Source organism: Plecotus auritus (genome assembly GCF_963455305.1).
Source record: "Plecotus auritus genome assembly, chromosome: 1".
Lineage (NCBI taxonomy): Eukaryota > Metazoa > Chordata > Mammalia > Chiroptera > Vespertilionidae > Plecotus > Plecotus auritus.
Genome location: NC_137770.1, coordinates 125,478,983 through 125,504,192, shown reverse-complemented (window position 1 = coordinate 125,504,192; position 25,210 = coordinate 125,478,983). Strand labels below are relative to the sequence as shown.

Genomic DNA, 25,210 nt, shown 5'->3' with positions numbered 1-25,210 from the left:
ATGTGACTCTTGTAAAAACCTTGAGTTGGGAAAAGAAAAACTGAATTGGAAAAAATTATAAAAGAAAAATATTGATAGATTAAACTTAAAAAAATGTATACTATATATTTTTTTAAATATATTTTATTGATATTTTACAGAGAGGAAGGGAGAGGGATAGAGAGCTAGAAACATCGATGAGAGAGAAACATCGATCAGCTGCCTCCTGCACACCTCCCACTGGAGATGTGCCCGCAACCAAGGTACATGCCCTTGACCGGAATCGAACCCGGGACCCTTCAGTCCGCAGGCCGACACTCTTTCCACTGAGCCAAACCAGTTTCGGCTGTATACTATATTTTTTAAACAGTAACTTTTTAATGCAGTAACTCTCACTATAAAGTGAGAAGGCAAATGACAAACGGGAAAGTATTTGCAACATATATGATAGGTAAAGTTCCAGTGAAAATAAAGATTAATATATCCATTGAAAAACTGAAAAATTAATATTCACAATTTACAAAAGAAATACAAATATAATGTGAATCAAAGAAATCCAATAATGAAAATAAACAGTGAGATTTTTTTCCTACAATTTTCAAATATTAAAAAGATTTTGTTTGTTTTAATATATTTTTATTGATTTCAGAAAGGAAGGGAGAAGGAGAGAGAGATAGAAACATCAATGATAAGAGAGAATCATTGATTGGCTGCCTCCTGCAAGCCCCACACTGGGAATCGAGCCTGCAACCTGGGCCCTTGTCTGGAATCGAACCTGGGACCCTTCAGTCCATAGGCCGACACTCTGTCCATTGAGCCAAATTGGCTAGGACCTAAAAAGATTTTTTGAAAAGAGCATGAGAAAATGAATTACTCATATACTGATAATGGGAGTATAAATTTGTGTAACCTTTTTGAGGAGAAATTAAGTGATGGTTAGCAAAAGCCTTAAGTGTGTCTTCTCTTTAACCTAATAGTTGCACTTTATATATTTATAGATGGTCACATAAGCCATCCATGTCATGTGGAAGATGTTTATTCTTTTTAGACGCCTAGTATTTGAACTTCCTTCCTCTGTAGTATCTCCCACTGAGTGAGTCTTCTCAGGGTATTTATTTCAGTTGTCTGACTACTTTCTACTACCCCCATAGGATATAAATTGTATAAAGATGGGGATTTTGTTCCCTGTTGTATCCCTAGAGTCTAGAATTGGGTATAATAGGTGACAAATTAAAAGAACCTAAGTGCCAGATGTTCATTTTCCCAGTCTCACTTGCAGCTAGGTTGTAGGTAAGTGGCTTGGACTCTGTTAGATGAATCTGTGATAGATTTGGACTTAGGAGTAAAGATATAAAAATCAGGACCTGAAGAAGATTCTTACCAGCAGTAGAGTTCGTAGGATGGTCAAGGCCCCTGGCATAAAAGGTGGTGCTGCAAGCTTCTGTGTGATGGTCACCAGACCTGTGTTTTGGCATGGTTTCAGACCTTGCTCCTCCTTACATAGATAAGAGACTGGTTTTCCAACCTCCCTGATTCTATGAGCTCCTTAATATTCATTTCTTAAGATCTTATTTTCTTCTTAATTTTAAAATTTGAAATGTATGTACAAAAGAATGTGTAAAATGAGTACCATTTAAAGGTAAACATGTTCAACTTCCAGATTAAGAAATGGACTAGAACCAGTACCTTAGATGATTCCTGTTAATCCTTTACTTATTACAGTGCTCCTCCCACCCCAAGAGAGTAGCACTATTTTAGATTTATTGTTAGTCACTCTTTTCTTTATAGTTTTAGCACATATGCATCTATTTCTTTTTAAAAAAATATTTTTATTGATTTCAGAGAGAAATGGAGAAGGAGAGAGAGAAACATCAATGATGAGAGAGAATCATTGATTGGCCACCTCCTGTATACCCTCTACTGGGGATTGAGCCTGTAACCTGGGCATGTGCCCTGGACCAGAATCGAACCCAGGGACCCTCCAGTCCACATTCCGACACTCTATTCACTGAGCCAAACTGGCCAGGGCTGCATCTACTTCTAAACAATATATTTTTTTTGGTTTTGGAATCATATCATGTGTTTTACTTCATGACAATTCTTTTTCTACGTTAGTTTTTTTTGGATTCACAAATTGCTTATATTTAGCTGGTGTGTAATTGCATAGCTGTACCTGTCTCTATTTGGTGTCATTCCAGTTGGTCAGTGTCTGTGCTGGCCAGTTATTAAATATTTTGAAAATCATCACTGAATTCATTTATTTGATGTGTGTCCTGTAAAATATTCTATTATGTGAACTTACTGCAATTTATTTATTGCAGTTATTAAAATGTAAATTGTGCTGCTATGAACATAGGGGTGCATATATCCTTTCTGATTGGTGTTTCTGGTTTCTTAGGATATATTCCTAGGAGTGGGATCACTGGGTCAAATGGGAGTTCCATTTTCAGTTTTTTGAGGAAACTCCATACTGTTCTCCACAGTGGCTGCACCAGTCTTCATTCCCACCAGCAGTGCAGAGGGTTCCTTTTTCTCCGCATCCTCGCCAGCACTTGTCGTTTATTGATTTGTTGATGATTGCCATTCTGACAGGTGTGAAATGGTACCACATTGTCATTTTGATTTGCATCTCTCGGATAATTAGTGACTTTGAGCATGTTTTCATATGTCATAGGCCTTCCTTCTGTCTTCTTTCAAAAAGTATCTATTTAGGTCCATTGCCCATTTTTTTTTTATTGGGTTATCTTCCTTTTATTAAGTTGTATGAGTTCCCTGTAAATGTTGGAGATTAAACCTTTATCGGTGATAAGGTTGGCAAATATGCTCTCCCATACAGTGGACCTTCTTTTTGTTTTGTTGATGGTTTCTTTTGCTGTGCAGAAGCTTTTTATTTGATGTAGTCCCATTTGTTTATTTTCTCTTTAGTTTCCATTGCCCTAGGAGCAGTATCGGTGAAGAAATTGCTTCGGCATATGTCTGAGATTTCTCTGCCTGTGGATTCCTCTAGTATTTTTATGATTTCCTGTCTTATGTTTAAGTCCTTTATCCATTTTGAGTTTATTTTTGTGTATGGGGTAAGTTGGTGGTCTAGTTTCATTTTTTTGCATGTATCTGTCCAATTTTCCCAACACCATTTATTGAAGAGACTGTCTTGAGTCCATTGTGTATGTTCATGCCTCTTTTGTCAAATATTAATTGAGCATAGTGGTTTGGGTCGATATCTGGGTTCTCTATACTATTTCACTGATCTATATGCCTGTTCTTGTGCCAGTACCAGGCTGTTTTGAGAATAGTGGCTTTGTAATACAGCTTGACATCTGGTCTTGAGATCCCACCTACTTTGTTCTTCTTTCTCAGGATTGCTGTGGCTATTCTGGGTCTTTTTTTATTCCAGATGAATTTTTGGAGAGTTCTTTCTAGGTCTGTGAAATATGCTGTTGGTATTTTAATGGGGAGTGCATTGAATCTATAGATTGCTTTGTGTAGTATGGACATTTTAATGATGTTGATTCTACCAATCCATGAACACGGTATGCTCTTCCATCTATTTATGTCTTCCTCTATCTCTTTTTTCAATATCCTGTAGTTTTCTGAGTAGAGGTCTTTACCTACTTAGTTAGGTTTATTCCTAGGTTTCTTAATTTTTTTTTTGTGCAATGGTAAATGGGATTGTTTTCTTAGTCTCTCTTTCTGTAAGTTCACTGTTGGTGTATAGCAATGCCATAGATTTCTTGGCATTAATTTTGTATCCTGCTACATTGCCGAATTCATTTATTAAGTCTGTTAGTTTTTTGATGGAGTCTTTAGGGTTTTCTATGTACAGTATCATGTCATCTGCGAATAATGACAATTTTACTTCTTCTTTTCTAATTTGGATGCCCTTTATTTCTTCTTCTTGTCTGATTGCTGTGGCTAGCATTTCCAGTATTATGTTGAACAGGAGTTGTGAAAGCGGGCATCCCTGTCTTGTTCCTGTTCTTAGGGGAAATCGTTTTAGTTTTGCCCATTGAGTATGATGTTAGCTGTGGGTTTGTCATATATGGCTTTTATTATGTTGAGGTATGATCCTTCTATTCCCACCTTGCTGAGAGTTTTTATCAAAAATGGGTGTTGTATTTTGTCAAATGCTTTCTCTGCATCAATTAATATGACTATGTGATTTTTATCTCTCAATTTGTTTATGTGATGTATCCCGTTTATTGATTTGTGGATATTGTACCATCCTTACATTTCTGGGATAAATCCTACTTGGTCATGGTGTATGATCTTTCTGATGTACTGCTGGATCCGATTTGCTAGAATTTTGTTGAGGATTTTGGAATCTATGTTCATGAGGGATATTGGCCTGTAATTGTCTTTCATTGTGTTGTCTTTATCTGGTTTTGGTATTAGGGTGATGCTGGCTTCATACAAGGAGTTGGAAGTGTTCCTTCCTCTTGAATTGTTTGGAATAGTCGGAGGAGGATAGGTTTTAGTTCTTCCTTGAATGTTTGGTAAAACTCCCCTGTGAAGCCGTCTGGCCCCGGGCTTTTGTTTGCTGGAAGCCTTTTGATGACTGCTTCAATTTCTTCCATAGTTATTGGCCTATTGAGATGTTTAGATCCTTCCTGGTTGAGTTTTGGAAGGTTGTATTTTTCTAGGAATATGTCCATTTCCTCCAGGTTGTCCAGTTTGTTGGAATAGAGTTGTTCATAGTATTTTTTAACAATCCTTTGTATTTCGGTGGGTTCTGTTGTTATTTCTCCTCTTTCATTTCTGATTTTGTTTATTTGGGTCCTCTCTCTTTGCTTCTTGGTGAGCCTGGTGAGAGGTTCATCAATCTTGTTTATCCTTTCAAAGAATCAGCTCTTGGTTTTGTTGATCTTTTGTATTGTTTTTTTGGTCTCAATGTCATTTATCTCCACTCTGATCTTTATTATTTCCTTCCTTCTGCTTACACTGGGCTTTTCTTGTTGCTCTCTTTCTAACTCTTTGAGTTGTAGGGTTAGATAATTTATTACCATTGTTTCTTGTTTTTTGCAGTAGACTTGTAGAGCTATCAGCTTCCCTCTCAAGATTGCTTTCGCTGTGTCCCATAGATTTTGGATTGTGTTTTCATTGTGGTTTGTTGCCATGATGTTTTTTATTTCTTCTTTAATCTCTCTGGTAACCCAGTCATTGTTTAATAGCATGCTATTTAGTCTCCAGGTATTTGATTTTTCTGGATTGTTTTTATTGTAGTTGATTTCCAGTTTTATGCCATTGTGATTTGAGAAGATGCTTGATATGATTTCTATCTTCTTGAATTTGAAGAGACTTTGCCTGTGTCCTAATATGTGGTCTATCCTTGAAAATGTTTCGTGTGCACTGGAGAAGAATGTATATTCTGTAGCTTTGGCATGAAATGTTCTAAAGATGTCAATTAAGTCCATCTGATCTAGTGTGTCATTTAGGATTGCTGTTTCTTTGCGGATTTTTTGTTTAGTTGATTTATCCAGTGGTGTCAATGGGGTATTAAGGTCCCCTACTATAACTGTATTGCTATCAATCTCTTCCTTCATATCTTCCAGAAGTTTTTTTTATGTATTTGGGTGCTCCTGTATTGGGTGCATATATGTTTACCAGAGTTATATCTTCTTGTTGAATTGATCCCTTTGGTATTATGTAGTGGCCTTCCTTATCTCTTGTTATGGCCTTTACTTTGAGGTCTATTTTATCAGATATAGGTATCACAACTCCAGCTTTTTTCTCATTTCCATTTGCCTGGAAAATGTTTTTCCATCTCTTCACTCTCAGTCTGTGTGAATCCTTTGTTCTGAGGTTGCTCTCTTGCAGACACTAAATATATGGGTCATGTTTTCTTATTCATTCAGCTACCCTAGGTCTTTTGATTGGTGCATTTAATTCATTTACATTTAATGTTATTATTGATAAGTACATGTTTGTTGTCATATTTTTCCTTAATGTTTGTGTTTCTTCTTGCCTTTCTCTTTCTTCCATTTTCAGCAGTCCCTTTAGCATTTCTTGCATTGCTGGCTTGGTAGTGATAAACTCTCTGAGCCCTTTTTTGTCTGTGAAGCTCCTGATTCCACCTTCAATTTTGAATGATAGTCTTGCTGGGTATAGTATTCTTGGGTTCAGTCCCTTGCTTTGCATCACTTTGTAAATTTCATTCCAGTCCCTTCTGGCCTGGAGTGTTTCTGTTTAGAAATACATTGACATTCTAATAGGAGAACCCTTGTAGGTAACTTTTTTTTTTTTAAACATATTTTATTGATATTTCACGGAGAGGAAGGGAGAGGGATAGATAGCTAGAAACATCGATGAGAGAGAAACATCGATCCGCTGCCTCCTGCACACCCCCCACTGGGGATGTGCCCGCAACCAGTGTACATGCCCTTGACCGGAATTGAACCCGGGACCCTTCAGTCTGCAGGCCGACGCTCTATCCACTGAGCCAAACCGGTTTCGACTGTAGGTAACTTTCTATCTCTCTCTGGCAGCCTTTAAGATTCTTACTTTGTCATTGGTGTTTGCCAATTTAATTAATGATATGTCTTGGTGTCGGTCTTTTAGGGTTCATCTTGTTTGGGACTCTATGTGCTTCTTGGACTTGCATAGTTTTTTTCTTGCCAGTATCAGGGAAGTTTTCTGTCATTTTTTCTTCAAACAGGTTTTCTATTCCTTGCTTCTCTTCCTCTCCTTCTGGTACCCCTATTATGCGAATGTTGTATCGTTTTGTGTTGTCCCAAAGCTCCCTTAGGCTCTCCTCTTGCTTTTTAAGTCTTCTTTCCAGTTGCTGCTGTGTTTGTGTGTTTTTTCCTACTTTGTCTTCTAATTCGCTGATGCAGTCCTCAGCCTCTTCTAGTTTACTGTTTAAGCCTTCCATTGTGTTCTTTATTGCAGCTATGTTGTTCTTCATCTCCTCTTGGTTCCTTTTCATGTTGGCTACATTCTCATTCAGCAACTTATAATTCTCATTGAGTTGTGTGTATTTGTCATCCAGCCGTTTGAGCATCCTTAGAACAATTACTCTGAATTCTTTTTCTGGTATGTTGCTAGCCTAAAGTTCATTTAACTTTCTTTCTGGTGATTCCTCTTTTTCTTTCCTTTGGGGATTGCTTTTTTATCTTCCCATGTTTTCCTGTAATGTTTTAATTGTAGATCCAATTGCTTTGCTACCCAGGTTCTTTTGGGGATGGCAATCTCTCAGGTCTCTTGGGCTTGGTAATCTAGTGTAGCTCCCTACTTGAGCTATTTGGGTTCTCTTGATGTAGGCCTGCAAGCTGGAGAGGCACAACTGCGGTGTCTAGAAGTCAGCAGCCGTGGAGGAGGGTGACCCAATTTTTGCTGTCTTGTACCCTTGTTTGAAATCATGCGTGCCCAGCGGGGACTCACAGTGGCACCCAGGAACCATCTCTTGGGGTAATGGGGCTCAGGAGGCCTGCTCTCTGGAAAGGTGTGACTGTGGTATCCAGAGTTCTGTAGTTGTGGGTTGGGCAGACTCAGCTTTTGCTGCTGCACCTGTGGTGGATAGGCGCTCGCTCCCAGTGGCGGCTCACAGGGGCACCCACGGTACGTTTGCCAGCGAGGCACACTGAAGCACTCTGAAGAGCCCTGGCAGTGTAGACGTGTAATTGAGGTGTCTGTGGGCAGGTATCCAGGATGAGGGAATTCAGAATTTCTACTGCTGGTGGGGAGTGTGTCCCTGTTTGTCCAAGATCACACCCAGGGAGAGCTCACAGTGGCTCCCACGAGTGCCCTGTGGATAGATGGGCTCAGGGTGCCTGCCTGTTGGAAATAAATGCTCTTGTGGAGGTGCCTTTGCCTGTGCAGAGCTCTGACGCACTCTGAGGGGCCTTGGCACTGAAGTTGTACAGCTGGGGTGGCTGTGGGCAGTTATTTAGGAAAAGGGAATTCAGAATTTCTACAGTGGGGCAGCGCGCCCTTGTCTGTGCAGAATCACACCCAGCAGAATCTCACAGCTGTTCCCCAGAGCGCGCTGTGGATAGCTGGGCTCGGGGCCTGCTCATTGGAAATGCACATCTGTGGAGGTCCCTTTGCCGGAGCAGAGCTCTGATGCACTCTGAGGGGCCCTGGCACTGAAGTTGCACAGCTGGGGTGTCCGTGGGCAGTTATTCAGGAAGAGGGAGTTCAGAATTTCTACTTCAGGGCCGCGCGCCCTTGTCTGTACAGAATCACACCCGCGGGGGCTCCCAGTGGCTCCCAGGTGCTGCCTACGGAGTGGTGTGCCCTCGCTGGGGAGGGGAAGGTTGCACTTACTGCTGCCGAGCAGTTCACCTTTGGAGGTGGAGGTCCCAGGGTCTGAGGGTCTGCAGGTGGGGCAGCAGGATTTTGGATGGAGTGGCTGCTGGGTCGCTGCGCAACTCCAAGGCCTGTCTGGTTGGTGGTGCTGATGAGTTCCTAAAAAAGGCCGTTCTCCCCTTCAAGAATGCATGGGCTCCATGCCGGAGTCCCGCAGTCTGAGGAGTGACCGCAGTGGTGGTAGTCTCTCCCTGTCCAAGAGAGCCTGGTCTGCCAGCCCCCGCTGCTTGGGATTTAACTGTCCCTCAACTCACTCACACACTCACCCCACACATCCACACACTCTCCTTTCATCCCCTCATTCACTTCCTCTCCCTCACCTCCATCCTGCCAGCCGCCATCTTCCCTGTCTCCTCCCAAATTTTTCAATTCTGCACTTCATTTGTGTTTTTGTACCACCCCCTTTAAAAGAAAAGGGACTTTTCTTTTTAATCAGGCTGAGGTGACCATGCAATCAGTTTAATAGGTATTATTCACTTACTCATTCACTTAACAAATAATCCATTTGCTTTTTATGTGTCAGGCACTGTGCTAGGCTCTAGACCAGCCTTGGGCAAACTACGGCCCGCGGGCTGGATCCGGCTGTTCTATCCGGTTCTCTTGCTCTCCCCTCCACTCCTTTACTTTGAATTTATATTAGTTCACACAAACACTCCATCCATGCTTTTGTTCCGGCCCTCCGGTCCAGTTTAAGAACCCATTGTGGCCCTCGAGTCAAAAAGTTTGCCCACCCCTGCTCTAGACACTAAATTATAACAACGTAAACATGGTCCATGCACTCATGAAGCTTATAGGTTAATGGTGGTGGTCGGGGGTGGGTATGATCGACAAAGGACTTTGAAGGGCAAGTACAGGACTGTATGAGAGCATTTAATAGGTTACTTAATCCTTCAACCTTATTCTGGGATAGTAGAGAAGGGACATTTAAGCTGTTTCCAAAGAATGAATTAGCCAGAAAAATTCCTGGAAGCATTCCAAGAAGAGAGAAGAGCATAAGTGAAGCCCTATTGCAGCAGGAATTTGCAGAGGTTTGGGAATTGACAGAAGACTAGAGCATAATGAGTGAAAGACAAAATGAACTAAAGGGACAGCAGGTACCAAATAGAACAGACTCAAGAATTTTAGCCTATTCTGAGAGCACTAGGGAAGTATTGAAGGGACTTAAACAGAGTCATGACAGAATCCATTTTTGTAATATTTTGGTTATAAAGGTATACACACAAATATACTGGAGCCTGACACTATTAAACTTTAGAATCATACAACTAACTCCTCTTTTTCAAATTGTTTGTTTACTTAGCCATTAAGTATGAGTTCCTCAGTCAGACATAAGTGGAAGTTGCCTTGGAATTAATAAAATGATTTTCTGCTTTGTGTGTGTGTGCGTGCGTGTGTGTGTGTGTGTGTGTGTGTGTGTGTGTATGAGAGAGAGAGAGGGGGGGGGGAAGGAGCTAGCTGGTAGTCAAGATACTATTTTTAAAATTTAACATAGCAATGAGAATTTACCTAAATCTACTTAGCATGCCAATAATTTATGCATCATGCAGTATTAGAAATTCTTAAACTGCTATCTTTTATATTTGGTTATTTTTTAATTAATCTAAGAAATTATGACAGATTTATGTAAGGATTTGTTTCAACCCCTAAGTTTTTTACTTAATAGAAATTATTGTTATTCTATTCTTATTTCTCTTTTCATCACAAATGTCAGAATGCACTCTTCTGTTTATGTTATCAGCTTCTTTAGAGATTATTCAGAGTTATCATTTGGACTAGTTAAATTTATCTTGAGCCATAGATTCTATATTTAATGGACACCTAGCACTATGCCTCGCACATAGTAGGCACTCAAAAATAAGTTCAGTGAATCAAGGTATCTGATATAGTTACCTTTTTAAAATTTTATTTTTCAATTACATTTTATATTCAATATTATTTTGTATAAGGTTCAGGTGTACAGCATAGTGATTAGATAATCATATACTTTATAAAGGGTCCTCCACCCAATATTTCCAGTACCCACCAGGTACCATACATAGTTATTACAATATTCTTGACTATATTCTCTATGTTGTACTTTACATCCCCATGACTATTTTATAACTACCAATTTGTACTTCTTAATCCCTTGAACTTTTTCACCCAATCTCAAAAACCCCCTCTGGAAACCATTAGTCTCTTCCTTGTATCTATGAGTCTTTTTCAATTTTGTTTGTCCATTTATTTTGTTCTTTAGATTCCACATAAAAGTGAATCATATGGTATTTGTCCTTCTCTGTCTGACTTATTTTACTTAGCACAATACCCTCTCGGTTCATCCCTGCTGTCGAAAATGGTAAGATTTCCTTCTTTTTCTCATACAGTGCTCAATAATATTGAATATAAACTGTAATTGAAAAATAAAATTTTAAAAAGGTAACTATATCAGATACCTTGATTCACCTTATAAAAATTTCACCTTATAAAAATGTCCTTCCTTAATTCCTTCCCTTCACACAAAACATATTGCTCTGTTTGATACTTATTTTCTTCCTAGAAGTTCTACTCTGAATATTACTATTTTGCTGTTTTCCCTTTCTCGAAATCCCTTTTTAAGGTTTAATTGTCCTGAGTCTTTTTCTTGAAATTCATGTACTTTGTATTTTAAACCTTAGTTTGCCAATTTTCTCTTAGAAAATGTATTTTCCTTTTCTCTTTTGATCTAACTTAATTTATATTAAAAAATGTTTGAGTCTGTTTATGATTTTGTGTTTCACAATATTTTAATTGCAGTTTTCCCATCCTGAGGAACTATTGAATTGTTACTATATATTTAAAAAGCATAATTTATGTATTCTGTGTTTTTAGTCTATTGAAGACAATGAAGTATATTTGCCTAATGATGAAATTTGGACCTATGATATTGATAGTGGGTTGTGGTAAGTAATTTTAAATTGCAGAATGTCCAGTCTTTTTAAAATGGAATTTATTGAGGGGGGGTGACATTGGTTAATAAAATCATAGATTTCACATGTACAACTCAATAAAACATCATCTGCGTATGGTATCATGTGCTCACCATATATGTTATAAATATTTTCATAGACTCAGGGGAATTTAAGACCATACTTAGAACATACTGCACCACTTATTTCTCCCTTTCCTTTTCTTTCAATGCTTTATTCTCTCCGGCTATTTCTTTCCTCTGCTCCCTTTTTTTCTCCACTATTTGTCCTTTACCATTCCTCACAATTCTAAGGCTGTCTCTGAAGACTTTGTCCTGCTAGTTAATTCCCAATTCTGGTGACACATGTGAAGCTGAAAAATATTAACAGTGGCTCTTCTTAGAGTCTTTACAGTATTGGCTACCATTCTATTTTAATTGTAATTGTCAGTGACAATTTTCATTTTAAACTCCTGGAGTTCAAAGGGAATTTTAATTTGCTTTTCTGGGAAGTTTTGAAATTTCATATTATTCTTGCTGCAGGACAATGCACCTCATGGAAGGAGAACTCCCTACCTCCATGTCAGGAAGTTGTGGTGCTTGCATTAATGGAAAGCTGTATGTTTTTGGAGGATATGATGACAAAGGATACAGCAATCGAGTAATATTTTCTTTCAATTCAGGCATGCAGCAAAATGTGTAATATTTAGTGTACTATTTTATCTCATAAGTTTACAAATATTTTATGTGTTGTTTTTTTAAAATTTATTTCAGAGAGAGGAAGGGAGAGGGAGAGATAGAAACATCAGTGATGGCAGAGAATCATTGATTGGCTGCCTCATGTAATCCCCCTACTGGGGATCGAGCCCACAATTCAGGCAATGTGCCCTGACCGGGAATCGAACCGTGACTTCCTGGTTCATAGGTTGACTCTCAACCAGTGAGCCACACCAGCCAGGATCAAGTTTACATATATTTAAAAAAGAAGATATATACAGAAAACCTTGTGTTTATGATTATAAGGTTTTAGAGTGAAAATGTAGTGGTTGTGCTTTTCTTCCATATTTTTCTGCTACAGAATTAACTATATACTTAATTAATATCTATATGGCAAGAGAATGATGGAAAAGATCTAGTTCAGTATATTTTATATATCATTTTTGCTTCTAAAACATAGTCCCATTTTCATTTTCTCCACAGGTAAAATTTTTACCTTTTAAAAAGAAAAAGTAATATTATTAATTTTAGATAATATTTCAGATATGGATTCAGTTTTCAAATGCCCTGTCTGTTAATGGAATTCTCCTCTTTTAAAAGCTTTATTTTGTTAATTTGCGAACCAGAGATGGAACCTATGTTTGGGAAAAAATCACCAACTTCGAAGGAAAACCACCCACACCACGTGATAAACTTTCTTGCTGGGTATATAAAGACAGGTAATGCACAAAATCACCTCATTAACTACATAGGATGATCTGATAGCTTGTGGCCAAATAGGGAAAGCTTGAGAGTCTGAATTTTTTTCATCATATAATTACAAAGGTGTTTTTTTTTAATGTTAATGGTAACAGCTGTTTTAAACCCTGGAAGAGCTAAGTAATAAAAATAAACATGTGGGAGCAACAATTTGTTTTTTAAAAAGAAACTTATTTAATTAAAATTCTGAATAGTTCACATGGTTCAAAACCATATTAAAAATACTGCAGTGAAAGCTTTGGCTCCCACTCCTATTCTTGATCCCCCATGCACAAATAGCTACTTCTACTAATATCTTTTGTATTGTTATGACAGTGGTTCCCAAAATTGTCTGCCATTGTGATCACCTGGGCATCTTAAAAATTCCAAAGCCCAGGTGATACTTTAGTCTAGACAAATTAGACTACAGTCTCTGGGAGTATGAGTTTTCGAACCTCAGATAATTGCAAGATGCAGACAAGTTTGGAAACCAGGAAACCACTGCCATCAGTGTTCCTTTATGCAAATAGAAGCAAATATGTATGTATGTATATATTGATCTTTTTTTACCCTTCTCCTTACATAAATATCTCTGTACACTGTTCTGTACCCTGCTACTTCTTTTAGTTAACAGTATAGACTTGATGATATTTCATCTTTCTGTTTCCCTAGTTAGAAAGTTGGTTCTTGATTTTTTTTTCTTTTTGCAGCTGCATAGTATTCTCCTCTTGAATATAAATACCATTGTTTATTTAACCGTTACCCTGTTGATTGTTTCAACTCCTTTCTACAAACCATGCTTTAATGAATCTGTGTATGTGTGTGTGTGTGTACATATCACATAGATCTATTGAATAAATTCCAGAATTAGATGGTTGGGTCAAAAGCTAATGCATTTGTAATTTTGTAGATGTTTAGTTTGCTAAGGCTGCTGTAACAAAGTACCACAAACCCAGTGGCTTAAACAGAAATGTACTGTCTCACAGTTCTGGAGGCTAGAAGTCTGAGATTAAGATGTCAGCAGAGTGACATTGATTAATAAGGTAGATTTCTATGATATAAGACCTGTATATCACACTGTGTATATCACCACCCGAAGTCATATCTTCTTCCATCACCATATATTAGGCCTCTTTTACCTCCTACCTCCAACCCCTTCAATCATGTGGTTTTTATACTCCATTTTATGTGATGTATCACATTTAGTAATTTGTGGATTTTGAACCAACCTTGCATCCCTGGAAAAAATCCCACTTAATTGTGGTGTATGATCTGTTTAATATATTGCTGGATCTGGTTTGCTAATATTTTGTTGAAGATTTTAGCATTTATGTTCATCACGGATGTTGGCCTATAATTTTTTTTCTTTAAAGTGTCTTTATCTCATTTTAGAATTAGGATAATGCTGGCCTTGTAAAAGGATTGTGGATGTCTTCCCTCCTCTTGAATTGTTTGGAATAGTTTGAGAAGAATGGATGCTAGTTCTTTGAATGTTTGGTAAAATTCACCTGTGATGACAGCTGGTCCAGGACTTTTGTTGGGAGCTTCTTAAAAATTATTATTTCACTAGTTGTAACCTATCTATTCAGATCTCTAATTCTTCCTGATTCAGTTTTGGAAGATTGTATGTTTCTAGGAATTGATCCATTTCTCCCTGATTGTCCAATTGTTGGCATATAGTTATTCATAGTGTTTTCTTACAATCCTTTGCATGTCTTTGATATCAGTTATTGCTTCTTCTCTTTCATTTCTGATTTTATTTATTTAGATCCTCTCTCTTTTTTTCTTGATGAGCCTGGTTAAAGGTTTCACAATCTTGTTTATCTTTTTAAAGAACTAGCTCTTGGTTTCATTGATTTTTGTAAAAAATAATCACCTGAGGATATTTTTCCATTCCTTTTAGGTAGAGTGGAAAGGAGGGAGGGAGAGCGAGAGTGAGAGCGAGAGCAAGAGAGACGGAGAGAGATATATATATATCAATTGGTTGTCTTCTGCACACATCTGGACTGCGGCCCAGAAACGAACCTGAAACCCAGGTTCATGCCCTTGATGGGAATTGAACCCACAACTCTTCGGTGGTGCATGGGCCAACACACTAACTACTGAGCAGCTCTGGCCAGGGCTCATTGATATTTTGTATTGTTTTTTAGACTTTATTTTGTTTACTTCTGCTTGATTGTTATTATTACCTTCCTTCTAATCACTTTGGGCTTTGTTTTTTGTTCTTTTTCCAGTTCCGTTAAGTACAAAGTCAGGTTGTTTATTTGAGATTTTTTCTTGTTTCTTGAGATAGACTGTAATGCTATGAATTTCCTTCTTAGGACTGCTTTTGCTGTGTCACATAGATTTCGGGTTATTTTCTCATTTTCATTTGTTTTAAGATATCTTTTGATTTCCTCCTTGTCCTCATTGTTAACCCATTTATTATTTAGTAACATGTTATTTAGCCTCTTTGTCTGCGTTTTTCAGTTTTTTTCTTGTGATTGATTTCTGGTTTCATGCCACTTTGGTCAGAAAAGATGCTTGATATTATTTCAATCTTCTTAAATTTATTGGGACTGTTTTGTCTCCTAACATGTGGTCTATCCTAGAAAATGATCCATTGACCATATATTGGTAGATATGTATTTATTGCACTTGAAAAGAATGTATATTCTGCTGCTTTAGGGTGAAATGCTCTGAAGATATAAATTAAATTAATCTGATCTAGTGTTTCACTTAATGCCACCATTCCCTTGTTGATTTTCTATCTAGAATATCTATCCATTTATGTCAATGGGATGTTAAAACCCCCTACTATGACTGTATTACTGTCAATCTCTCCCTTTATGTACATCAAGATTTGCTTTAAACATTTAGGTGTTCCTATGCTGGCTGCATAAATACAAGGGTTATATCCTCTTGTTGTTTTGCTCCCTTTATCATTATGTAATATCCTTCTTTGTCTCTTACTGTAGCCTTTGTTTTAAAGTCTGTTTTGTTAGATACAGTATTGCTACCTCAGCTTTTTTTCATTTCCATTTGCATGAAATATCTTTCTCATCCCTTTACTTTTAGTCTGTGTGTATCTTTTGTTGTGAGGTGGGTCTCTTGTAGAGAACATATATATGGATCTTACTTTCTTATCCATTTAGCTATTCTATGTCTTTTGATTGGCACATTTAAGCCATTTACATTTAAAGTGATTATTGATAGATATGCATTTATTGCCATTTTATTTTTTTAAGTATGTCCTCTGTTTTTTTTTTTTTTCTCCTTCTACTTCTTAAAGTGTGCCCCTTAAACATGTATTGTAATACTGGTTTGGTGGTAACAAACTCCTTTAGCTTTTTCTTGTCTGGGAAGCTCTTTATTTCTTCTTCAATTTTAAATGATACCCTTGCTGTATAACATAGTCTTGGTTGTAGGTTCTTGCTTTTAATAATTTTTAATACTTCATGCCAATCCCTTCTGGCCTGAAATGTTTCTATTGAGAATTCAGCTGGCAGTTTTATGGGAGCTCCCTTGTAGGTAACTGACTGCTTTTCTCTTGCTGCTTTTAAGATTCTCTCTTTGTCTTTAACCTTTGCAATTTTAATTATGATGTGCCATAGTCTGAGCATCTTTGGGTTCATCTTGTTTGGGATTCTCTGCCCTTCCTGGACTTGTGGGTCTTTTTCCTTCACCAGGTTAGGGGAGTTTTCAGTCATTATTTCTTCAAATAGGTTCTTGATCCCTTGTTCTCTCTCTCTTCTCCTAATACTCCTATGATGCAGATGTTGTTACCCTCCATGTTGTCCCAAACGTCCCTTAAACTGTCCTCATTCTTTTAAATTCTTTTTTCGTTTTGCTTCTCTTATTGGGTGTTTTTTTCTACATTGTCCACCAAATAGCTGATTTGACCCTGTGCTTCATGCAGCCTACTTTTTATTCTTTCTAGTGTATTCTTTTTTGTTGTTGTTATTAATCCTCACCCATGAGAGAAAGTAGAAGGGAGGGGAAGAGACAGAGAGAAACATGGATATGAGAGAGACACATCAATCAGTTGACTCCCTCATGCTCCCTGACTAGAGCAGGGGATGGAGCCTGCAGTTGAGGTACGTCCCCTCGACCCATGATTCTTCAGTCTGCAGGCTGACATTGTAACCACTGAACCAAACTGGCTAGGGTTCCAGTATATTCTTAATGTTAACTATGGTATTGTTCATTTTTGACTGGTTCTTTTTCATGGTTTCTATCTTCTTTTTCATACTCTTGTAATTCTCACTAAGTTTCTTAAACATACTTATATTGGTTACTTTGAACTCTATATTTGAGAAATTGCTTGCCTATATTTCATTTAGTTCTTTTTTTTTGGAGAGTTCTCCTGTTCTTTTATTTGGGGCCTGTTTCTTTGTCCCTCCATTTTGGCTGTCTCTTTGTGTTTGTTTCTATGTATTAGATAGATTTGCTTTAACTCCCAATCTTCGTGAGGTGGCCTTATGTAGTAGTTGTCTGGTGGGACCCAGGGGCACAGTCTCCTTGATCATGTAAGCTGGGTGCTCTAGGAATATCTCTTGTATGCATTATGTGGGCCCTCCTGTTTTAATTGGGTCTTAATTGCTATTAGCCCATTTGTGTGTGGGCTCAACCCTCAGGCTGGCTGACTGTGAAGCTCAACCCTGACCACCATGTGTGAGCAACTGTGCAGGTGCTGACCACATGAAGTGGATTCACTTCAGCAGAGTTTAGTGCCAACTGAGATCTCCCTTTGGATATGCTCTTTATTAAGCTTATTGGATCCTGCTTTGATGTTGTTTGAACCTGGCCACTGGGTTTGTTGGTTTTGGGTCTCTTGGATTGGACTCCAGTGTAGGCCAATATCAGACACTGTCTGTGCCTGGCCCTTGTTTGGCAACCTGTTTGGAGCTACAAACAACCCACAGTTTGTGGCGACCTCTGCTGGGCTTGGGTACCCACGGGAAGGACCAAGCTGTGTACCAAGGCCAGCTTTTATCAGCACCAGCTTGGTGGCAGGTCAGCAAAAGTCCCAATGCACCTCAACAAGATCCACCTCCTCCTGCCTCTGCCTGCTGGCTGCCTAGTTCTAGTGCTTATATTCAACCCTCAGATGGAGTCAGGATGATGGGACTATTGGATTGCCTGTGAAGGGGAAGGTCTGTCCAGGCTTCAGGGAAGATGGTGGTTGTGATTCCTGTCCCAGAGCCACGTGATTCAGTCTGTCCTGGATTTTGCCTCCATTTTGGCAGGGCAAAGACACTAGAAGTCAGGTGGGTGGGGCCTCTGGAACCTGGAGCTTGTGTCTGCTGAACACAGGAGGGTGGTTCTATCAGACCTCCAATGAGGGGGAAGGGCCAATCAGGTTCATGGAAAAGTGGGGGGAATCGCCCCTGCTCCAAAGGTACAGAACTCAATCTCTGTTACCCCCTGAGTCTGCTCAGACCTCTATACCCTGACCAAGGCAGCTGACTCCTCAGCAGGGCCTAAGCTTGGCATGGTGGAGCAAGAGGGAGCCCAAAGGGTTGGGCAATTGTTTTCCATAAGTCTGATACTGCAAAGAGAGGAGTACTCCACCCAAGGTGACTGTGGGGGTATCAAAGAATGACTCAGCACAGGGACCCTGGCGGCTGTCTTCCCCATCTCCCTCCCCAGAATTACAAACCTCAGACTCTCCTCAGACAATTCTAGTCTGCTCCGCCCTCCCTTTTCCTGGAGCCCAGGGTGAGTGGTGTGACTGGACCCAGAATTGAACCCGCAACCCTTTGGTGTATGGGATGATGCTGCAACCAACTGAGCCACCTGGCCAGAGCTCAGTGGTTAGAGCATTGACCTGGGGACCAAAGGGTCTCGGGCTCGATTTCTGATCAAGGGTATATATTTAGGTTGCAGGTTCATTCCCCGGCCCTGGTCCAGGTGTGTGCAGGAGGCAACCAATCGATGTGTCTCTTACATAGATATTTCTCTCTCTCTCTCTATCTCTGTCTCTGTCTCTCTCTCCCCCTCCCTTCCACTTTCTCTAAAAATCAATTGAAAAAATATCCTTGCGTGAGGATTAACAAAAAAAAAAAAGTGTTCATTTTCTATTTGTTACTGGTATATAGAAACAGAATTGATTTTAATATATATTGGTCTTGTATTCAGCACCCCTACTAAGGGCTCTTATTAATTCTAATAATTTAACAATAGATTTTTTTGAATTTTGTACATATCAGAATATCTGTGAATGTCATTTTTTTCTTCCTTTATAATCCTTATACTTTTAAAAAATATATATTTTATTGATTTTTTACAGGGAGGAAGGGAGAGGGATAGAGAGTTAAAAACATCGATGAGAGAGAAACATCTATCAGCTGCCTCCTGCATACTCACCACTGGGTATGTGCCCGCAACCAAGGTACATGCCCTTGACTGGAATCAAACCTGGGACCCTTGAGTCCACAGGCGGACGCTCTATCCACTGAACCAAACTGGCTAGGGCAGTGGTTGGCAAACTGCAGCTTGCAAGCCACATGCAGCTCTTTGTCCCCTTGAGTGTGGCTCTTCCACAAAATACCACGTGCGGGCGCGCACATACAGTGCGATTGAAACTTCGTGGCCCATGTGCAGAAGTGGGTTTTTGGCTCTCAAAAGAAATTTCAATCATTGTACTGTTGATATTTCGCTCTGTTGACTAATGAGTTTGCCGACCACTGGGCTAGGGCAATCCTTATACTTTTTATTTGCTTTATTGCATTGTGTAGGACCTTCAGTAGTTCTAGTGCTTATATTCATACTTTAATATATTACCTTTAGCTTTCTTTTTCCTTAAACAATATCTCTTTTTCTACTCTAAGTATCAATCAAATTAGAATGTAGCCTCTTCTTCCTTCTACTTCTCCCTTTCATTCAACACCATTTTTGTTAATTATGGTTTTTATTTCTCTGTTCCAACTTCAGTTACAGATATTTAACTCTCCTCTGCATGTCTATCATATTTTCACAAATTCTTTTTTCTTGTTGACTTTTCTTATTTCTATCCTCTATGGTGCTTTACTATATTTTCTGGGATGTCTGTTCTGTCTTTTGCCCTTTGTGACTTTATCTTCATTTCCAAAATGTGTTTTTTCCCCCTTCTATTTCTTACCTTCTACCAATTCTGTTTCACCTCTTCATATTTTCTGTCCATCAACTCTGTTAGCTGAGCTCTTATATTTTTGCTTTGAAGGTTTTCTTAACTAATTTTTTTTTGCTTAAAAATACCATGCATTGCCGAAACCGGTTTGACTCAGTGGATAGAGCGTCAGCCTGTGGACTGAAGGGTCCCAGGTTCAATTCCAGTCAAGGGCATGTACCTTGGTTGCGGGCACGTCCCCAGTAGGGGGTGTGCAGGAGGCAGCTGATTGATGTTTCTAACTCTATCCCTCTCCCTTCCTCTCTGTAAAAAATAAATAAAATATATTTAAAAAAAATCCATGCATTATTTAAAATTCAGTATTCAAATTTTCCTGTTTGTCTTATAAATTTTTAAAAACAATTTGTTCAGTACAGGATCCAGATAAGGCCTATCCATTACAATTGATTGATATGTCTCTTAAAGTGCTTTTATTCTAGAGATTCCCTTTTGATCTTTGTTGTTATTATTGTTTTGGTTTTGAAGTTTACTTGGTGAAGAAATCAGGTCATTTGACTATAGAGTTTCCAACAGTCTGCCTTGTGTTGATTGTGTTCCTGTGGTAGCTTTTAACATGTTAATCTATACCTTGTATTTTCTGTAAATCAGTACTTCGATCTAGAGCTTGATCAGATTCGTGTTCTTTTGTTGGTTGTTGGTTTTGGATGCAGGCAAAACTATTTATAGTTAAGTATTTCCATTAGTGGGCACATGATGTCTGGTTGTCTCTCTTTGTTAGCAAGCACTGATAGTTGTTGCCTTGATCCATTTATGCGTGAGAGGATACAAAGGCTTGATTCTTTCCCTGTGTTTATTAGTGTTCAACAAATAGTCATTTCTCTAACATTCTTCAAAGTGATCAGTAACTTTTAAAATTGTCATTATGAAATCATAAATTCAAAATATTTTATGTATTTTATTTCTCTTTCTGAAGCTCAAACTATACCATATTTGTCAAGTGAGAGCCTCTTTGACATAGCTCCTGAATCCTTTTGACAGGATCTTTTTTTTTTATTTATTTTTTATTTTAATAAATCTTTATTCAGATTATTACAATTGTTTCTCCTTTTTCCCCCCATAGCTCCCCTCCACCCAGTTCCCACCCCACCTTCTGCCCTTACCTCCCCCCCACTGTCCTCATCCATAGGTGTATGATTTTTGTCCAGTCTCTTCATGAACCCCCCATACCCCTTTCCCCCTGAGAATTATCAGTCCACTCCCTTTCTATGCCCCTGATTCTATTATATTCACCAGATTATTCTGTTCCTCAGGTTTTTAATTCACTTGATTTTTAGGTTCACTTGTTGATAGATATGTATTTGTTGTTCATAATTTTTCTCTTTACTTTTTTCTTCTTCCTATTCTTTAAGAATACCTTTCAGCATTTCATATAATACTGGTTTGGTGGTGATGAACTCCTTCAGCTTTTTCTTATCTGTGAAGCTCTTTATCTGCCCTTCAATTCTGAATGATAGCTTTGTGGGTAGAGTAATCTTGGTTGTAGGTTCTTGCTATTCATCACTTTGAAAATTTCTTGCCACTCCCGTCTGGCCTGCATAGTTTCTGTTGAGAAATCAGCTGACAGTCGAATGGGTGCTCCCTTGTAGGTAACTAACTGTTTTTCTCTTGCTGCTTTTAATAGTCTCTCTTTGTCTTTTGCTCTTGGCATTTTAATTATGATGTGTCTTGGTGTGGTCCTCTTTGGATTCCTTTTGTTTGGGGTTCTGTGCGCTTCCTGGACTTGTAAGTCTATTTCTTTCACCAGGTGGGGGAAGTTTTCGGTCATTATTTCTTCAAATAGGTTTTCAGTATCTTGCTCTCTCTCTTCTTCTGGCACCCCCACAATTCTGATGTTGGTACGCTTGAAGTTGTCCCAGAGTCTTCTTACACTATCTTCAACTTTTTGGATTTTTTTTTTTGCTTTTTGCTTTTTCGGTTGAGTGTTTTTTGCTTCTTTGTATTTCAATTCTTTGACTTGATTTTTGTGTTCCTCTAGTCTGTTTTTGGGTCTCTGTATAATATTTTTTATTTCAGTCAGTGTATGTTTAATTTCTAGTTGGTCCTTTTTCATATCTTCGAGGGTCTCGTTATATTTATCGGCCTTTTCTAGGATATTCTTAAAAAGTCTTATAACCGTGGTTTTGAATTCTATATCCAGTCGTTTGTTTTCCTCCATTTCTTTCGTTTGTGATCTGATTCTTTGACCCCGCATTTTCACTGATTCCCTGAGTTGGTAAGGTAGATATTTGTGCTAGGTTTCCAATATGGCCCAGTGGGTCTGCTTCCCCAGTTAACCTGAGGTGGACACTCTTGGTGCACCCCTTTGTGGACTGTGTGTACAGCCTTGTTGTAGTTAAGTCTTTATTGTTGTTGGTATCACTGGGAAGAATTGACCTCCGGGCCAGTTGGCTGTAAGGATCAGCTGTGTCTATGCTGGGAGAAGTTCGGTGCTGGAGACAGCCTTATAGGATTAGACTTGTCAAATTGAAATAGGCTCTGTGCTCAGCTTGGATGGGGTGGAGTCTCAGTCTTGGCTTCCTGTCAGCCTTGCCCTTGCGCGCATGTGCACTTTCAGTCCTCCGCCTTCCCCGGCTCCCGAGTCTCCGCCTGAGAGTCCCGACTCCCCCCACAAGAGTGTGGGTCCCCAGGGGCTCGCCTGGAACTGGGGTTCACTGCAGTCAGAACTGGGGCTCAGTGCAGTCAGGATCCTCTGACTCCCTTCCACTAGGGAAAGCCTGTGGCAACCTCCGCAGCCTTTGTGCGCACTGGCTCGCGCGCGCCTTCAGACTTCTGCCTTTCCCAGCTCGAGTCTCCGCTCGAGAGTCCAGACTCCCCCCGTAAGAGCGTGGGTCCCCAGGGGTTCGCCCGGAACTGGGGTTCAGTGCAGTCAGAACTGGGGTTCAGTGCGGTCGGAGGCTTCCTTCCCCCTTCCGCCAGAGAAAGTCAGCCAGGCTCTCAGCCGCCCTTCCTCTCTGCGCGCACAAAGACCCTTTGCCATACCTCCAATTCTCTGTGAGCTTTTCTTTTTCCTTCTAGTTGTAGAATTTTCACTCAGCCAGCTTTCCTGTGGTTCTGGATGGTGTCCGTTCTGTCTTTTAGTTGCAGTTTTGAAATTGTTGTGCGAGGCAGCAGTTTAGGTGTTTACCTATGCTGCCATCTTGGTTTCTCCGGTACTTGCTTTCCGTTACCTTGGGAACTTCATGCCATTCCCTTCTGGCCTGTAGAGTTTCTGATGAGAAATGAGGTGTCAGCCTTATGGGAACTTCTTTGTAGGTAACAGTTTTCTTTTCTCTTGCTGCCTTTAAGATTCTCTCTTTGTCTTTAATTTTTGACATTTAATTATGATGTGTCTGGGCATGGGCCTGTTTGGGTTCTTCTTGCTTGGGGTTCTCTGTGCCTCCTGAACTTGTATGACTTTTTCCTTTACTAGGTTAGGCAAGTTTTCTGCCATTATTTCTTCAAACATGTTCTCTATGCCTTTCTCCCTCTTCTGGCAATATTCTAATATTGTTAAGTTTCATGTTGTCCCACAGCTCCCTTAAGCTGTCCTCCTGTGTTTTTTTTTTTTTTTTTTCTTTTTGGTTCTCTAATTGAGTGATATTTTCAACTCTGTTTTCTAATTCACTGATTTGATCCTCAGCTTCCCCTAATCTGTTGTATATTTCTTCTATGGTGTTCTTTACTTGTTTTATGTCATTCTTTATCTTAGACTGTTCTTTTTTCATAGTTACTATATCTTTTTTCATACTGTTGAGCATTTTTATCAACATTACTCTGAACTCTGTTTCAGATAAATTTCTTATCTCTGCTTGATTTATCTCTTCTTCTGGAGAATTCATAGTTCTTTCATTTGGGGGTTGTTTCTTTGTTTCCTCATTTTGGTTGTCTGTTTGGGTTTGTGTGTATGTTTTGGTAGATCCTCTATACCTCTCAATCTCTAGTTCAGGACTGTGTTAAAGGCTATTTCTGACTAGTTGGATCAGGCAAAGACTTAAAGCCTCCAGAGACCACCTCTGGCTACAGACTAATAGGAGTCCAATTTGAATTGTCCCCCAGGCAGTCGTCCTCAGGTGTGGCAAGAGTTTTTTCAACCGGCAATTCCTTCTGCCTGGAGGCTAATTGTTACTTTTAATCTCTTAAGTGACCTCAGGGCAAGGTGTTTTCCAATAGGGTGTGTTGTTTGTCTTCCCCCCAGGCAAGGCAGATGTCTATGTGGGAAAGATGTCCTCTACTGTGTGAGGGAATTACTCAGCTCCGGAAACTTGGGGTGTCTGTCTTCTGAGCTCTGTCCCCCGAGTCTCCAGTCCTGGGTTCTGTTTTCACAGCCTTGGTCCACTTTACACTCCCTCTGCCAGAGCACAAGATGTCTAGCTCCACAGAGAATTTTTCTGTGTTGGCCCTTCAAGAGGGTGCCTGAACTTTCAGCTGCCACTCCCTGGTAGACAGCACCCCACTGCTTTTCATAGCTAGATGTTATGTGGGTATCCTCCTCAGTTTGGTGCTCTCTGCTGGGGAGCTCAGCTTCAGGATTAGATCCCAGAGTTCTCAGTGGCTCCCGCCCACAGCTGAGATATCTCTTCGGGACTTCAGTTGCCATCTGTGGGCACCTCCGCCCCTCCTACCAGCCTCAATGCGGTCTCCACCTTTGGTCCTTGGGTATTAGGTTCTCTCCTGTGAGTTTCCCATTGATTATTCAGGAAGCCTTTCCATATTTCAGTTGTAATTCCAGCTTGTTCCTGGAAGCATGTCTGTGCAGCATCCTCCCAAGAAGCTGCTTTTATTAAATAACTCCTGGTTGCAATTTTTTTTATTTTTATGTTCTATACCACTAGAGATGTACAGTCGTATCTTGTGTTTTGTAGTCACTTTAAAAAGTTCTCTTCTGTGTAATCATGCTGCCCACTAATGCACAGATTCATTTGTTTATTTTGCTTTTTATTTGTGTTTTTTAAAAAAATATTTTTATTGATTTCAGAGAGGACGGGAGAGGGATAGAGAGAGAAACATCAATGATGAAAGAGAATCATTTCTTGGTTAAGTCTTAATTTTTTTGTCATGTCAGTTTGGAAGAAGCATCATAGGGACTGGAGCTTAAAATAGAACTGAACTATATCTCTGAGCTTTGGGTAGGCTTGCATAAAGGGAATATCTTTGTGAATGATTAATAGCAATGAAGTATTTTCCTGTAAGCCACTAGAGTTTTATACTTTTGTCTTTCCAGGAATTAATTGACCCCAAACCTACAAAGTATTTTTGGTCCTTTAAAGTTTTTCTAGTTTTGTGTTTACAAGAAACTGGTAACAGTGGTTGACCTAGACACGGGTACTGAGTGACTGAGAGTAGGAGGGAGACTTACTTTTTACCATACATTTTCAGAAAGTTGTGGTAAAATATATGTAACGTAACATTTGCCATTTTAA

The 25,210-nt window shown here is 39.3% G+C and overlaps 1 protein-coding gene across 3 annotated transcripts in view; it reads left to right on the top strand.

Annotated features, from left to right (window-relative positions):
- The window catches only part of KLHDC1 (kelch domain containing 1), a 67,419-nt gene that overhangs the window by 3,707 nt on the left and 38,502 nt on the right, over positions 1-25,210 (top strand). The window contains exons 2-5 of one of the 3 annotated variants that reach the window (XM_080668334.1): positions 10,520-10,618; positions 11,131-11,201; positions 11,750-11,867; positions 12,524-12,642. In XM_080668334.1, the coding sequence (XP_080524460.1) occupies positions 10,520-10,618; positions 11,131-11,201; positions 11,750-11,867; positions 12,524-12,642 (407 nt within the window). The remainder of the gene's footprint in view (positions 1-10,519; positions 10,619-11,130; positions 11,202-11,749; positions 11,868-12,523; positions 12,643-25,210) is intronic. The other 2 variants (XM_080668336.1, XM_080668335.1) reach the window with 2 other exon arrangements.